At 35.1% G+C, this 13,830-nt stretch overlaps 2 protein-coding genes across 2 annotated transcripts; one reads left to right on the top strand and one right to left on the bottom strand.

The window, feature by feature from the left end:
- The first annotated feature begins 3,273 nt into the window (after positions 1–3,273).
- Positions 3,274–6,239, top strand: LOC111699188 (sodium/hydrogen exchanger 4). Its single transcript, XM_023469791.1, has 4 exons — positions 3,274–3,453; positions 4,395–4,468; positions 4,532–4,813; positions 4,879–6,239. Exons 1-4 carry the CDS (start codon positions 3,316–3,318, stop codon positions 6,110–6,112), a joined length of 1,728 nt encoding a protein of 575 aa, XP_023325559.1. The 5' UTR covers positions 3,274–3,315; the 3' UTR covers positions 6,113–6,239.
- Positions 6,240–8,142: 1,903 nt separating this feature from the next.
- On the bottom strand, positions 8,143–13,628 carry LOC111699208 (SET and MYND domain-containing protein 4). Its single transcript, XM_023469818.1, has 3 exons — positions 13,523–13,628; positions 9,535–11,033; positions 8,143–8,666 (listed from the first exon to the last, which is right to left on the bottom strand). Exons 2-3 carry the CDS (start codon positions 11,016–11,018, stop codon positions 8,183–8,185), a joined length of 1,968 nt encoding a protein of 655 aa, XP_023325586.1. The 5' UTR covers positions 11,019–11,033; positions 13,523–13,628; the 3' UTR covers positions 8,143–8,182.
- Between the last annotated feature and the right edge of the window lie 202 nt (positions 13,629–13,830).

The raw sequence follows: 13,830 nt of genomic DNA, 5'->3' as shown, positions 1-13,830 counted from the left end.
TATCCTGTCTCCCCCTGTGTCTAGGCATTTATTCTGGCTCCCCCTGTGTCTAGGCATTTATCCTGGCTCCCCCCCTGTATCTAGGCATTTATTCTGGCTCCCCCTGTGTCTAGGCATTTATCCTGGCTCCCCCCTGTATCTAGGCATTTATTCTGGCTCCCCCTGTGTCTAGGCATTTAATCTGGCTCCCCCTGTACCTAGGCATTTATCTTGGCTCCCCCTGTAACTAGACATTTAATCGGGCTCCCCCTGTACCTAGGTATTTATCCTAGCTCCCCCTGTACCTAGGCATTTAACCTGGCTCCCCTGTACCTAGGCATTCAATCTGGCTCCCCTGTACCTAGGCATTTATCCTGGTTCCCCCTGTAACTCTAGCTGAATGGGTGCAACGAAGTTTTAGAGGATGAATAAAGAGGATCATTAGAGAGAACAAATTCAAACATTTTTTCTTGATTATTTTCAGGTTTCTTAACACTAAATATAGTTAGCTGACAGGTTTACTTAGGATAATCACTTCTTAGTTCAGTTCCTGGTTTCAGGCCCAGGGGGTTTAGGATAACATGGAGCTAGAGGGCTTCAGGAGAACATGGAGCTAGGGTGTACAAATTGACCAAGAGGCTATGAGGGCCAAGGGACTAAGTGAACCAAAACAAGGGCAAAATTGGGGGGGGGGGAGAATTTAATACGTTCATTGATTTCCCAGAGATTTAGAATTCCCGTAAGCATACAACCAGAAAAAAAAAATTCAAAAAAAGTCTACCCCCCCCCCCTTTTCATATCTCTCAAGGTAACGCCACTGCAAAGAGCGCGTTCAGACTTTTCTACATCTGGAGAGATGTAGAACTCATTAGATTGCATTCATCTGAACCTTGATTGTGAGGTTCTCTCTAGGGTCCCGGAGCTTGCAATAATGAATTACATGCTGAAAGATACTAATTTCTTTATTAACCAACCTAACCCAGAAGTCTACCGGGGTAATAAAAAAACTTCAAAATAAAAACTTTAGGAGACCAAAAAGGTTAAAGTGAAATGCTTTTTTGCTGTTGAAAACTTGCGATAGTTTTAGGTATAAGTTTTATATATCCCGGCCCATATTTAACTTTATAGGTCATAGCGAATATTAAGAAGGGGGCGGAGAATAACTCTTTTTTCTTCCATCGACCGCTTATAGTGTGAACCAATGCGCCAGCCTTCATAACCCAGACAATATATAATATCTGATCAAGATATAAGCAACACTTAGATTGTATCAAAATGGTCCATTTCATAGCCCACGCTAATTCTGATAAGCCATGAAATTAACATTTTTCATCACATTTCAAGGCGGGGTGAGTTTATTATAACTTGGAATAATGCTATAGATGCCTCGTTAACAAATACTGTATAGTGTGGGGGGGAGTGAAGAAAAAGGAGAAAAATAGGGGGAACGCACTTACGAAATGTAGGTATGAATTACAGCAATCCTAAACACAGAATTACAAAAGTTAGAATAACTGGCTTATTTCTGTTCTTAATCATTTAGTAAGCCATCATTACACTCAATTGAATGCAGAAACCCAAGATGAAGCTTCAAATCGACATATTTTTAGAGTTTTGGGTCGTCTTTACAGTTTCATCCTTTGTGGGTAACCCTGTAGCTAACCTTCCATATCAATCGCCGTCACAGAGAAGTTATAAATAGAGAGGAATTAATTCAATAAAATGTGTAAAACGGCCATTTTGCGGAACTGTCTCTGCCACTGAAAACTATGTAGACAGAGGGAGAAAGTAAACTCTGTGGTTCATCTTGATTTTGATTTTATACACAAGTATGAAAAAACCAAATGTATCTGTTTATATATTAGAAATTTAGAACATTTTTTATTCTTCTCAATAACTCTTCGATTTGAAAACATAAATGCGTACTTCACACAATTTGAGAATATTTGCATCAACAGTTAATACTTTCAACTCCCTTTTATGATTTTTCGCATCAGAGAATATTTGAGAATATTTGCATCAACAGTTAATACTTTCAACTCCCTTTTATGATTTTTCGCATCAGCTCTAAGTCCTTTTGTAGCGTAAAAAATCACTGTACACCAGACGCTTCAAGGGAAGTTCACGTGGAATGCAGAAGGCCTGACCAAAACTGGATCATATAAAAATTGTATTTTAAAAAGTGAAAATTAGAAAAGATTCATTAGAAGTTTTCTGTTTTTTTAATGCTGTTGTCAATTGTGTTTTTTTTTGGGGGGGGGGGCTAATAAAATCCAAGCATTAAAGTGTACTATATATATATACTGTTTACTAAGTAGAACTAAAATTCATAATTCCTCATTGTATTCTCTTCTGTGAGAAATTTTCAGTTTAACGCACAATTGTTTAAAGGTACAAAGGGACTGAGTTTTTGCCACAAACTTAAATTTTCTAGTCCTGGCAATTTGATGTTGTACACGTTAATATTTCAAGCTTAACAATTTTTGATCTAAAGGATTTAAAAGTTTGAAAGAACATGTACGATATTGGGTTGCAAAGATTTAGGAATTACAAAATCGATTCCTTTCCGGTGTGAGCCGCCAATGTTTGTTACATTTATATAACCTGCCAAGAATATGAACAACAAAAAACTAAGATCTAAATGTCCCCTTATCGTCCCTCCCTTAACCCCATGTCTATCCCACACAACTTTTATTTATATCCCCTGGTATCCCTATTGAGACGTGTAGCCCCAAATAAAGAGAATAATTATCTATTATATATTCAAGCCCAACATATTTTCAAACTGAATGCGTACATGGATAGTCATGGCTTGAAACTTGATGGGGTATATATACAAACAGTGTTATTTGTAGAACTTATAAAATTTTGTTTGGACTTTTTCATTTACGAGCGATATTTTATTTTTGGTATAGAATGCACCGCGTAAAAGAGGTTGCGTGATTTTATAACATTGTAAATGAGCCAGTCATCATTCTTGTTATAAATTAAAGTGATTAATAAACTCTCAACAAGGTAATATCTAACAGTTTTGTATCTTAATGAAAATCTAAGTATGACCAGAATTTTGGGCATAGTCGGCATGCAAAGTCAAAATAAAAATTCTCCCCGTACATTAAAACTTTATTATTAGGTTTTAAAAAAAAGTCGAGCTGAAATTCTTTTCTTATCAAATAAATATCAGAACTGAAATTATAATTTCAGTATGAAACACAGAATATTTCTTAATTCGTATTATTAAAGAATATTTAAATTGAAAAATTATAAATCTAAATAATCCACGGTTCAAATTGAAAAAAATCCGCCAAATCACATTTTCTCTCTTATAGCAACAAAATGCATAAGATTTTCGAAATTGTCTTCATTAAACACTTTACGGAAGTTGGAGATAATCATACGAATGAGGAGTCTGAACCACCAAATGCCGAAATTCTTGTCAACACACACATATCATTTAGCGAAACAGATGTCAAGGTAAAAAGCTTTAAATCAATTGTAAAGGTGATGTTGAAAGTTAGCTTGTTCATTATTACTGTAAAAGGGATTGAAACACATTGAAATACAAAATTTATTTGTTATCGTGATTATTTGCAGTTTGCATTTTTCTTTATTAGTTGTAACATGGAAAATTAGTTATTTCAATATACAGTACTGGGTAATATTGGATTAAACTTTAACACTCTTTAAATGTGACGATCTGAAGGATGAATTTGATTTTAGCCAACATTACAGTGTTTGACTTCAGATAAAGAAAGCTAAAAAATTTAAACATGTACTAGACCCATAAAACTGTGGAATAGAAAGACTACTGTTAGACTCAAGTTATAATTTGCTTTAAAATGCATATTATTTCAAAATCTCTTTTGGGTCTCATTGTATACTGTCTGTAATTATGTTTACTCAATGATGTTTATCGTATGTGTACAGCCATATCCAGTTTAACTTGAAGTTCATGTTTTAATCCTCTATGATAAACAAATAGCTGAGTGTAGGTATAAGATGGATATATCTTATATTCTGTAAGAGCTTTAATACGAGGCCTTTAAAGATACAGAGTGTTCCGCTAAACATGATAAATTGTAAACAGTTTTAAATTGACCGCTATAAATAACGTTGCATGTCTTAATCACAACGGCACCCCCTCGTCTGAGCAAAATCTATGATCTATGAAGATATCCTTATTATTATTTCTAAAAGTTTATAATTTTGAATTGTGGTTTCTCAATGATGGCGACTTTCAGATTCATGCAGCAGAATAAATAAGTAAATAGACAGAATTCAACTCTTTTTAGAATAGAAAACCGGCGATTTCTTCCTTTTTTTGCTTAGATAAAGGTAACCGATGTGAATCGGCATGGAACTTATAAACTGGAGGTCCCTTGGTACTTTGTAATTGTTATCTATACATATTTTAGATATGCTTGGGAACTGTCTTTATACTCATCATCGTAGTTTTCACAATTATGCTCCAGGAGTTTAAAAAGCTCAGGTGAGATTAAGTTTATTAATCGAAGAAAATAATTTCTAAAATGTTAAACCTTCTTTTTTCAAGGTCTGTGGTGAAGTTTGTTCCACAATCCGGAATTCTCCTGTTTGTTGGGATGATTATGGGGGTTGTGACACATTTTGTGATCCAGGCAATGGAAAACAGTACTGCGTACAGACCTATTGAGATTCCTCATCACTATATACAAAATTTGGTCATCTCACCCATCATACTTCACGCTTCATTTGAGATTTATCATCCTGAGTTCTTCAAACAAATAGAGAGTGTGATGGTGATGGCAATCATTGGAACTGTTTTTAATGCACTTCTAATCGGGTTCTCAGTCAAGTAAGTGATAATTTTAAAATCATCAAGTTTATGGTTTAGTTGATTAAATTCTTTCTTGTGTTTAGATTTCTGTATGCAATTCATTTCTATGAGGAGATGACAATGATTCATTGTCTGGTGTTCAGTATTATCCTCTCAGCTGTAGATCCTGTAGCTGTATTAGCCGTATTTGAAGCTGTCCATGCTGACAAAGATCTGCATTATCTCATATTTGGAGAAGCTCTGTGGAACGACGGAGTCACATTTGTGCTTTTTGAAGGACTCAGAGAAATGGCGAAAGTTAGAACGGATACAACAATTCACCCTGAATCATACCTTTTCGTTATCTTGTGTATGTTTGTTGCTTTCCTAGGTGGGGCCTTGATAGGTTTTCTGTGCGGAGCAATTTCCGCCCTAATCACTAGATTTACAACTAAAAACTCACAATGCTTTGAACCAGTTGTGATCTTGATGATGGCTATACTAGCTTACTTCTTAGCCATGTCTATCGGATTTTCTCCAATAATAAGTTTGATAGTCTGTGGAATGAGTCAGATGAGATATGCTGTTCCAAACATATCTCCCGGCAGTAAACTTACAATAATGGGAATAGTTAAAGCTATATCAACCCTCTGTGAGATACTTATATTTGTTCTTCTTGGTACAGAAGCTGTGGATATCCATATTGACTGGATTTTCGCTGTCATGACTCTTCTCATCATTTCTGTTTGGAGATTTGTGATTACGTTCTCTCTTGTTTACTGCATCAATATATTCAGATACAACCCTATCAGCTATAAATGGCAGTTAATCATTTTTCTTGGTGGTCTCAGAGGAGCTTTTGCTTACGTCATGGCTCTGGATTATGATGGTCCTTTTAAACTAATGTTTCATGATACTACTCTAATAATCATCATTGTAACTAATATTATCAATGGAATAATAACCAAGCCCCTGGTTATGTGTATGAAACTCCAGCAACGAGAACCAGCTAAGGAGATCACATTCAACAATGTTTCATCTTATATTGCACATCTGACTAGATCTGGACTTGGTAACCTAACTAAAGGAGATTCACAGGACACCTGTTCTATGAAGTGTTTGAAGTTTGAAAAGGAATATATTTTCCGATTTCTTTGCAGCAATCAATCTGGACAAAGTCAACTGGTTCGAGACTTTGATTCTTACGAGGAACAGCAAGCTCTTTATCTGATTGAAACCCATGGTCTGGTTGGTCTACTCAATATACAACATGATAAACAAACTAGTGATGCTGAGAGTGAGAAGAAAGAGAATTTAGAAGATGTTAAAATCGATTAGTGATTTAGCGTTTTCTTTATTCTTTAGAATATTGTAACATTTTATCATCTTGTTTTGTAAATAAAATACAGTGTAAATATAAAAGATTTAATTCACGATTGCAGAAATAAAATACCCCCTTTTTTCATTACCATATGTTAGTTGAAATTAACGCGTTGAGTGATGAATGTCAGAAATTCTGTCAGAGTTAAAGAGATTGCAATCTCTAGCAGTAAATATCTTGAGATTTTGAGAGCAAAGATAGTTTCATTTCAAACTTGACGGTTCCTCCTTATACAACCTGTAAACAATATCAATTCTCAGAGAACAAGAATATACATAACGCATAAACACATAAAGCATAGAATGCAACAAGTATATTACCAACTAGCTTGAGAACCCAGCATGGCCAGGGTACTCATAGTTAATCCCGCGCTTGGTCGTAAATTACGATTTTTGCCTTTTTTTCAACTTAACTTAGACTTTCAAACCAAACTCAGAACATTCCCGTGGTTCTCCCGAGTTTCCCAATTACAAGTTTGAGGCAAATCGGTCCTGAGTTCCTGAGTTATGATCGGACAAAGAAACAGACAAACAGAGATTACAACTTTATATATATAGATTTATGTTCATATTAAATAATTGTATTTCCTTAGAACCTTGCTTCTCTAATCCTAAAACTAAGCTATTACAGATATATCTCAAGTTTATAAAACAATATATTTTATATGCTTGACCGTAAAGGTGTATAAATTACAAGCCGTATATAGTCAGTGTATGGGTCGAGATATAAAGAGAATAAACGATGAAAATTGGGTTTGACTCCGTCCTTAACTTGATTATACCGAACCACATAATTATGTTGTATCCGGCCCAAATTGGTCATTACATCTCCGAACCTACACTATACGATCCTATAATTACTTAACTAGGATAAAAGACGTGACAACTGGGATAAAAATAAAGAGAATCGTGCAGTTGGTTGAATCTAAACTATCCCATACCCTCGAATTAGGAATTCTAACTTTAAAAAATCAGCATTTAATCCTCTCGTTATAGGTTTAAAGGAATTGCAATGCTCCGCGAAAACAAGCGTAATTATAGATTTTAGTAAGGCTGGTCAAATGCAGGTATGGAGTAGTCCTCCTAACAAACTTTACATCAGGAAAATTTAAAAAGTACAAAGGACTGTGTAAACCCAAAATATATGAAGATTACAGTGGGAACCAGAAAACTCTGGAACAGGAAGACGACTTTTAGACTTTTTTATGGTCCATTGAACATAAGACTCAGCAATTGTGCAATATAAACCAACCCATTTAACTTAATACAAGATTTAATAAGTTACTTGTAAACTATTTGCTTTGTAACAACATCAAAAAAACTTTAGTATCGCTATAATGTCGTCTTTATAATCCACAGTTTTCTGTTTCTAACTGTATCTTACATGTTCAAAGGACTGTAGAAACAGGAACCTTCGGACTGATTTGCCTCAAATTTTGGGAAACTTTGGAGGTCCACGGGAATGTTCTCAGCTTGGTTTTAAGATTATAAGTTGAGTGAGTCGACTTTAATAGGGAGTATTTAGTTTCCCGGTAAAAACGTTCGAGTGCGGGTAAACGGTGGTAGTAACTTTTAGTAACAGCTTGGCAGCGCTGGGATCTCAAGCTAGTTAGTTCTAATAATAATTCACAGTTTGAAATATCAAATGTTTACACTAACAGGTTGCAAAGACATAAGGATTAGAAAAATTGAGTTGGTGGCAAATTCTTTTCAAAGAATATTGTTAAAGATTTTTTTTGACAACTTTTAGATTGGTAGAATTATCTTCCCGGTTTTAAAATTTGAATGATTTCATACTTATCTAGAAAAAAATCAACTTTTTAAAATAATCAACAATCTCTCATTTTCCCCGATCTATCTATCTATCTATGTATCTATCTCTCTATCTATCTATCTATCTATATATATATATATATCTAACTATCTATTTATCGGAGATATTTTTAATTTTGTCCTAATTTTAGTTCAAACAGAATTTAAAGAAAATGCAGAATTTGAAAATATATTTGAATAAATAATTTTAAAAACTTATTTTGTCATTAGATTTCCGCTTTTCTCCTCCGGGTTGAATTTAAGCGCCGTATCTGAGTATATAACTGTACCCATATCATTACAACAGGTTCGGAGTTTATCCTCTGCTCTTGTTAATGAATCCAGGGGCGGAGAAACTATCTCATACAACCCGTCTATACTCTCAACCAAACTCTGAACCGCCTCCTGTCTCTGCCCATGGTCTATGAAGTCTGAGCCGCATTTATACAACGAGACAAGGAAATCTAGTTTTCCCTCGTCCTTCTTATTTCTCCAGGTTGGGTCGGAGCTGTGTCCCAGCAGGGGCCAGTCCTCGGAGCAGGGTTTACACTTGCACTGGAACCAGTATCTTGAAGATAGTTCCTTCTGCCTATCTTCCTTGGACTTGAAATAGTAAACAGGTCCATAGTTGTCACAAACCTCTTCTCCTTTCTCTACTCGAACCAATGATTTTACAATAAGCTTGTTTCCAACGTTTATCCTGAAAAGGTGAAAATAAAACATCTATTTAAAACGATTAACTTCTATTCCAAGGGACTGTTCGCGTAATTTCTAGCGACCCTCAAGGAAAAGTTGGCAATGCCCTATTCACAAGGAACCCTTTAAAGCTTTGTCTGATCAACTATGAATCAGATATCAATGTTTATAATTTTGAAAACTGATTTTTTTAATGTAGTTTCTCTACAACAGGAAAACATGGAGGAAAATTATCAGAAATAAACACTTTTAAATCTTAAAAAAACGAAAATATCTTCTAAACTATTAATCAGATAAAAGTTTCAAGGGTACCGTTGTGAATCAGGCAAATTGTACCTTTACAGAATGCCAAACCCAATCAAACGTTACATTTCAAAACTATAGTTTTGCAAAATTTCAATTTTTTTATAAAGATTTTTTAAACGAATCGAGTTTCAGTCAAACAAAGTTTTGGTAGCTTCAGGAAAATTTAATTAATAATTTTAAAAGTTTATTTTGAACAATTATCATATAGTGAAATAACATTTTTATTAAATCTATAAAAAAAAATGAAAAAAAGAACTGATTACTCGTCTAAAACTCAAATTTTACAATCCTTTTCCTGACTCTGCGACTTTTGATCTTTCAAACTAAGAAATCTTCTAAATCTGCTAGATAAAATATTAGAAGTTTGAAATAAAATATAAAAGGTTTCGCCATCGCGTTACAAAGATTTAAGTGATAAAAAAAATTATGTTTGAGATTTTCTTTCATACACATACATTTTCTTCCTTTCAGTGTTCCCATTTTTCAATTCGCTACCTAATAAGTTTAAAATACAAATATCATATTCCTTCAGAAATATTTAATGCAAAGTGGTTTTTGTATCTTACCTGGCTATGTGAGGATGGCAGGAATGATTAAAATATGACGCTTTAGGATAAACTGCTAGTCCGATCTTAATGTTTTTACAGGGTTTCATCTGCTCCCTACTCCCCCTTAGCAGTTGATAAACCTCATGAGCGTTAAATTGAAGAATATTCAGATGTCGGAGCAGAAGAGAACCAATAAAAACCTCGTCGTCCGTGAATATGTCGGGTTCACTTTTCTCCGGAAAATATTTCGCGGATTTTAGAATTTTGAGTAATCCGACCGCCATTAGGGTTCGAGAAAACATATCTTCAGTCCAGCGTTCCTCATCTAAACCAACAAGATTAAAGACGTAGAGGTAGGGGAGTTTAAACTCACGAGATTCAACATCAACGTTTAAATGGTGTCTTATCTTCTTGAAGTAGTCTAGAGGGTGGGAGGTTATAATTCTCAGTGCTAGTCTTACAAGCGCTGATCCTCCTAATCCTATTACTAGATCCTGATATTTACATTCATACTTGTGGTAGGATGAGCAGGCCTTATCCCTACAGTCCTTACTACAGAACCCGACTCCAGAACAATCCGGACATGGAACTACTGCCCGTAGTTTTTCAAAGCAAAAGTCACAATTGGTTCCAAGTTTCTCCGGGTACAGGACTGAAGCGAAAGGTTCCTCGACCACTAACGTGTCTCCGGGTCTGACAAGTTTGTCAGCTTTCACGTGTCTTCCAACTTCAGGGTTGTAATCAACCTTGAGAAGAGAACTGAACTCCTTGAGTTTCTTGTCAGGTTTAGCAGAAACCTTGTGATTTTCAGGTTCGACATTTTTAACCACGGTGATATTATCAAACTTCACCCCGCTCGGATCAGCAAAAGAGTTTCCAAGTTTTAAAATATTTTTCATCGAGGACTGATATTTTTCCTTGTCCATCTTTCCTTTGTTTTTCTCAAGCATTTTTTTGGCAACGCGTAGGCTCTGAACAGCATTTTCCTTATCCTTCAGTAGAATATAGCACTTTGCAAGTCTCTCATGGAGCTTGTATTGAAGTTGAACAGGGTACCCGGAGACAAGAGCAAGGTTTGCATCCGAAATACACTGATTTATCTCCCCTAAATAGTAAAGACAAGCCGATCTGTTCGCCAGTGAATATGCTAGACTATCATCTCCTTGTGGAGCTTTTACCACACTCATACTATACATCATGTGGGCCTGCTTGTACCACTTCTTGTGGTAAGCTGTGTTTCCTTCATCACGCTTTATCTTTGCAGCCTCTTTGTCTTTCACCTTGTAGATTGGTTGAACTATAAATCTGTCAACCTTATTCAAGGACGAGATAAACAGAACTCTCTCCTCCTCGGAGGAGAACTGACGAAGATTTTCAACGGCTCCAGGGTTTGATTTCACCACCTCAGTTAACCAGGCGGAGAATAATCCTCGTTCATCGCTCTGGATGGTTTCCCAACTACATCTCTGCTTAAACCCGTCCACGGAGCTACACTTCAACATATTCAAACTCAACTCCTAAAAAATGTTATTTCTTTTCGGTTTTGTCAGCAACTTTTTCTAGCTATTTATTTGATTCCAGCTCAGTTTCATTTACAAAAAGGATAAAATATACCAGGCAGAACCTTTAGGAACCTTTGCTCTTAAAGGCCGGACTGTAGACGTAATTTCAAAAGACAGCTTGTAGGTAGAATGGACAACTTGTAGGTAGAATGGACAACTTGTAGGTAGAATGGACAACTTGTAGGTATAATGGACAACTTGTAGGTAGAATGGACAACTTAAGGTAGAATGGACAACTTGTAGGTAGAATGGACAACTTAAGGTAGAATGGACAACTTGTAGGTAGAATGGACAACTTGTAGGTAGAATGTACAACTTGTAGGTAGAATGGACAACTTGTAGCTAGAATGGACAACTTAAGGTAAAATGGATAACTTGTGGGTAGAATGGACAACTTGTAGGTAGAATGGACAGCTTGTAGGTAGAATGGACAACTTGTAGCTAGAATGGACAACTTGTGGGTAGAATGGACAACTTGTGGGTAGAATGGACAACTTGTAGGTAGAATGAACCGCTTGTAGGTAGAATGGACAACTTGTAGGAAGAATGGACAACTTGTAGGTAGAATGGACAGCTTGTAGGTAGAATGGACAACTTGTAGTTAGAATGGACAACTTGTAGCTAGAATGGACAACTTGTAGGTAGAATGGACAACTTGTAGGTAGAATGGACAGCTTGTAGGTAGAATGGACAGCTTGTAGGTAGAATGGACAACATGTAGGTAGAATGGACCGCTTGTAGGTAGAATTGACAACTTTTAGGTAGAATGGACAACTTGTAGGTAGAATGGACAACTTTAGGTAAAATGGACAACTTGTAGGTAAAATGGACAGCTTGTAGGTAGAATTGACAACTTTTAGGTAGAATGGACAACTTGAAGGTAGGATGGACAACTGTAGATAAAAAGGACAACTTGTAGGTAGAATGGAAAACTTTAAGGTAGAATGGACAACTTGTAGGTAGAATGGACAACTTGTAGGTAGAATGGACAACTTGAAGGTAGAATGGACAACTTGTAGGTAGAATGGACAACGTGTAGATATAACAGACAACTTGTAGGTAGAATGGACAACTTGTAGGTAGAATGGACAACTTGTAAGTAGAATGGACAGCTTGTAGGTAGAATGGACAACTTGTAGTTAGAATGGACAACTTGTAGGTAGAATGGACAGTTTGTAGGTAGAATGGTAGAATGGACAACGTGTAAGTAGAATGTAGACTGGCATGTCAAATTCAAAACGGTACCCTTGAAAGCTTTGTTTAATAAAGTGTGCATGAGATATCCATTATCTTCTCTTTAAAAAATGATAATTTTGAACTGGTGTTTCTTTTAAAAGTGATTTGCACAATTTTGTTTTAGAAACAATTGCGGAAAATGTCAAATTTGAACACTTTTTAAAGTTAGAAAACGACGATATCTTCAACATTATTGATTTATAAAATTTTTATTTGGTACCATTGTGAATCGTGAATGCCACTCTGTAAATGCAAGTGCAGTCCCTTTATTAACCGCTCTCGAGTTTGGTTATCCTTAATCACATCAAGGATTTGTTAATCAAATCTTTGAAATATAAAATTTTATAATTCTGGTTTAAAATATTTATAGCTTTATGAATTATTTAATACATAGGAACAACTTTTACTGAATAATTTATCATTCCAATTTTGTAAAATTCTGTTTAACTGACGGGTTTCTTACAACCTGCGCGATTTGACCGGGTTTGTGTGTGGACAAAAAATAAAAAAATAAATAAATAAATCATGTTCAGTATTGCTATAAAGTCGTCTTCCTTTTTCAGAGATTTCTGGTTATCACTGTACTTTGTAGAACTGTGATGAATGTACAGGTTGTCCCAAAAAACATGGGAATTCAGTGATGACTTTTATATCGTCTTCGATCCATGTGGCATTTTTTCATGAACACAATTATTGCAGTATTCCAGCTTAAACATCTAATATCGGAAACGCCTGGTCTTGAGATTTTCAAAATGTGGTCTACCATTTTGTATCTTCAAAATTGACAGAGATTTCAATTTATTTACTACATCAAAATTGTCTGAATATCTAATATCTCTTCGTCAATTTTTAAGACACAAGAAAGGTCTATATACTATACAGACCATTTTATGAAAAGCTCGTCAGACGTACAGCCTCTTTTTTTTACTTTCTTTGCCATGCATTAAATATCAGAAATCAAAGACGACTTTCAAGTCGTCTCTCAATTCCCATGTTTACTGGGACACCCTGTCATGTGTCCTTATCTTTTTTTTATAACATTTCTTGATTAAAAGATAAATAAGACTGTGAGAACTCCACTGTTTTATAATGTAAATAAATATTACTATTTGCTTGATTCGACTCCTGAAATCCACTAAAAGTTTTAAAGAGAAAAATTTACATTCTTTATAAAATATTCATAAAAAATATGTTCTGTTATGGCCTACCTTTAGGTAAAGATCACTATGATTAATACTCAAAGAATAGATTTATTTGAGAAAGTAGCGAACAAGTATATGTTCAACTGAAGGAGAAGAGTAAATGCATGTGTGGAACTTTTTGGAAATTTGCCAAAATTTCACAAATAGGACAAAACTACCGGCTACCAGCTGCTTTCATCCTGAATATTTTCGCAGTTTTTAAAACAGGTTCAACTTTCATTTTATTCTTTATTGAATTATGATAAGCAATGCATGAGCCAGAATGCAATGTTTTTTTGTTTTTCTGCTTTTATTTTGAAAGTTGAATGTAAAAT

This window comes from Eurytemora carolleeae, unplaced genomic scaffold, assembly GCF_000591075.1.
Source record: "Eurytemora carolleeae unplaced genomic scaffold, Eaff_2.0 scaffold30, whole genome shotgun sequence".
NCBI lineage: Eukaryota > Metazoa > Arthropoda > Copepoda > Calanoida > Temoridae > Eurytemora > Eurytemora carolleeae.
The sequence above is the reverse complement of the archived record's forward strand: the minus strand, read 5'-3'. Positions and strand labels throughout refer to the sequence as shown.

Coding starts and splice junctions, on each gene's coding strand:
- LOC111699188 (XM_023469791.1), top strand. CDS start 3,316: ATGCATAAGATTTTCGAAATTGTCTTCATTAAACACTTTACGGAAGTT. Junction 4,469..4,531: donor CAGGAGTTTAAAAAGCTCAG/GTGAGATTAAGT, acceptor TCTTTTTTCAAG/GTCTGTGGTGAAGTTTGTTC. Junction 4,814..4,878: donor CTAATCGGGTTCTCAGTCAA/GTAAGTGATAAT, acceptor TCTTGTGTTTAG/ATTTCTGTATGCAATTCATT.
- LOC111699208 (XM_023469818.1), bottom strand. CDS start 11,018: ATGTTGAAGTGTAGCTCCGTGGACGGGTTTAAGCAGAGATGTAGTTGG. Junction 8,667..9,534: donor TGCCATCCTCACATAGCCAG/GTAAGATACAAA, acceptor TCACCTTTTCAG/GATAAACGTTGGAAACAAGC.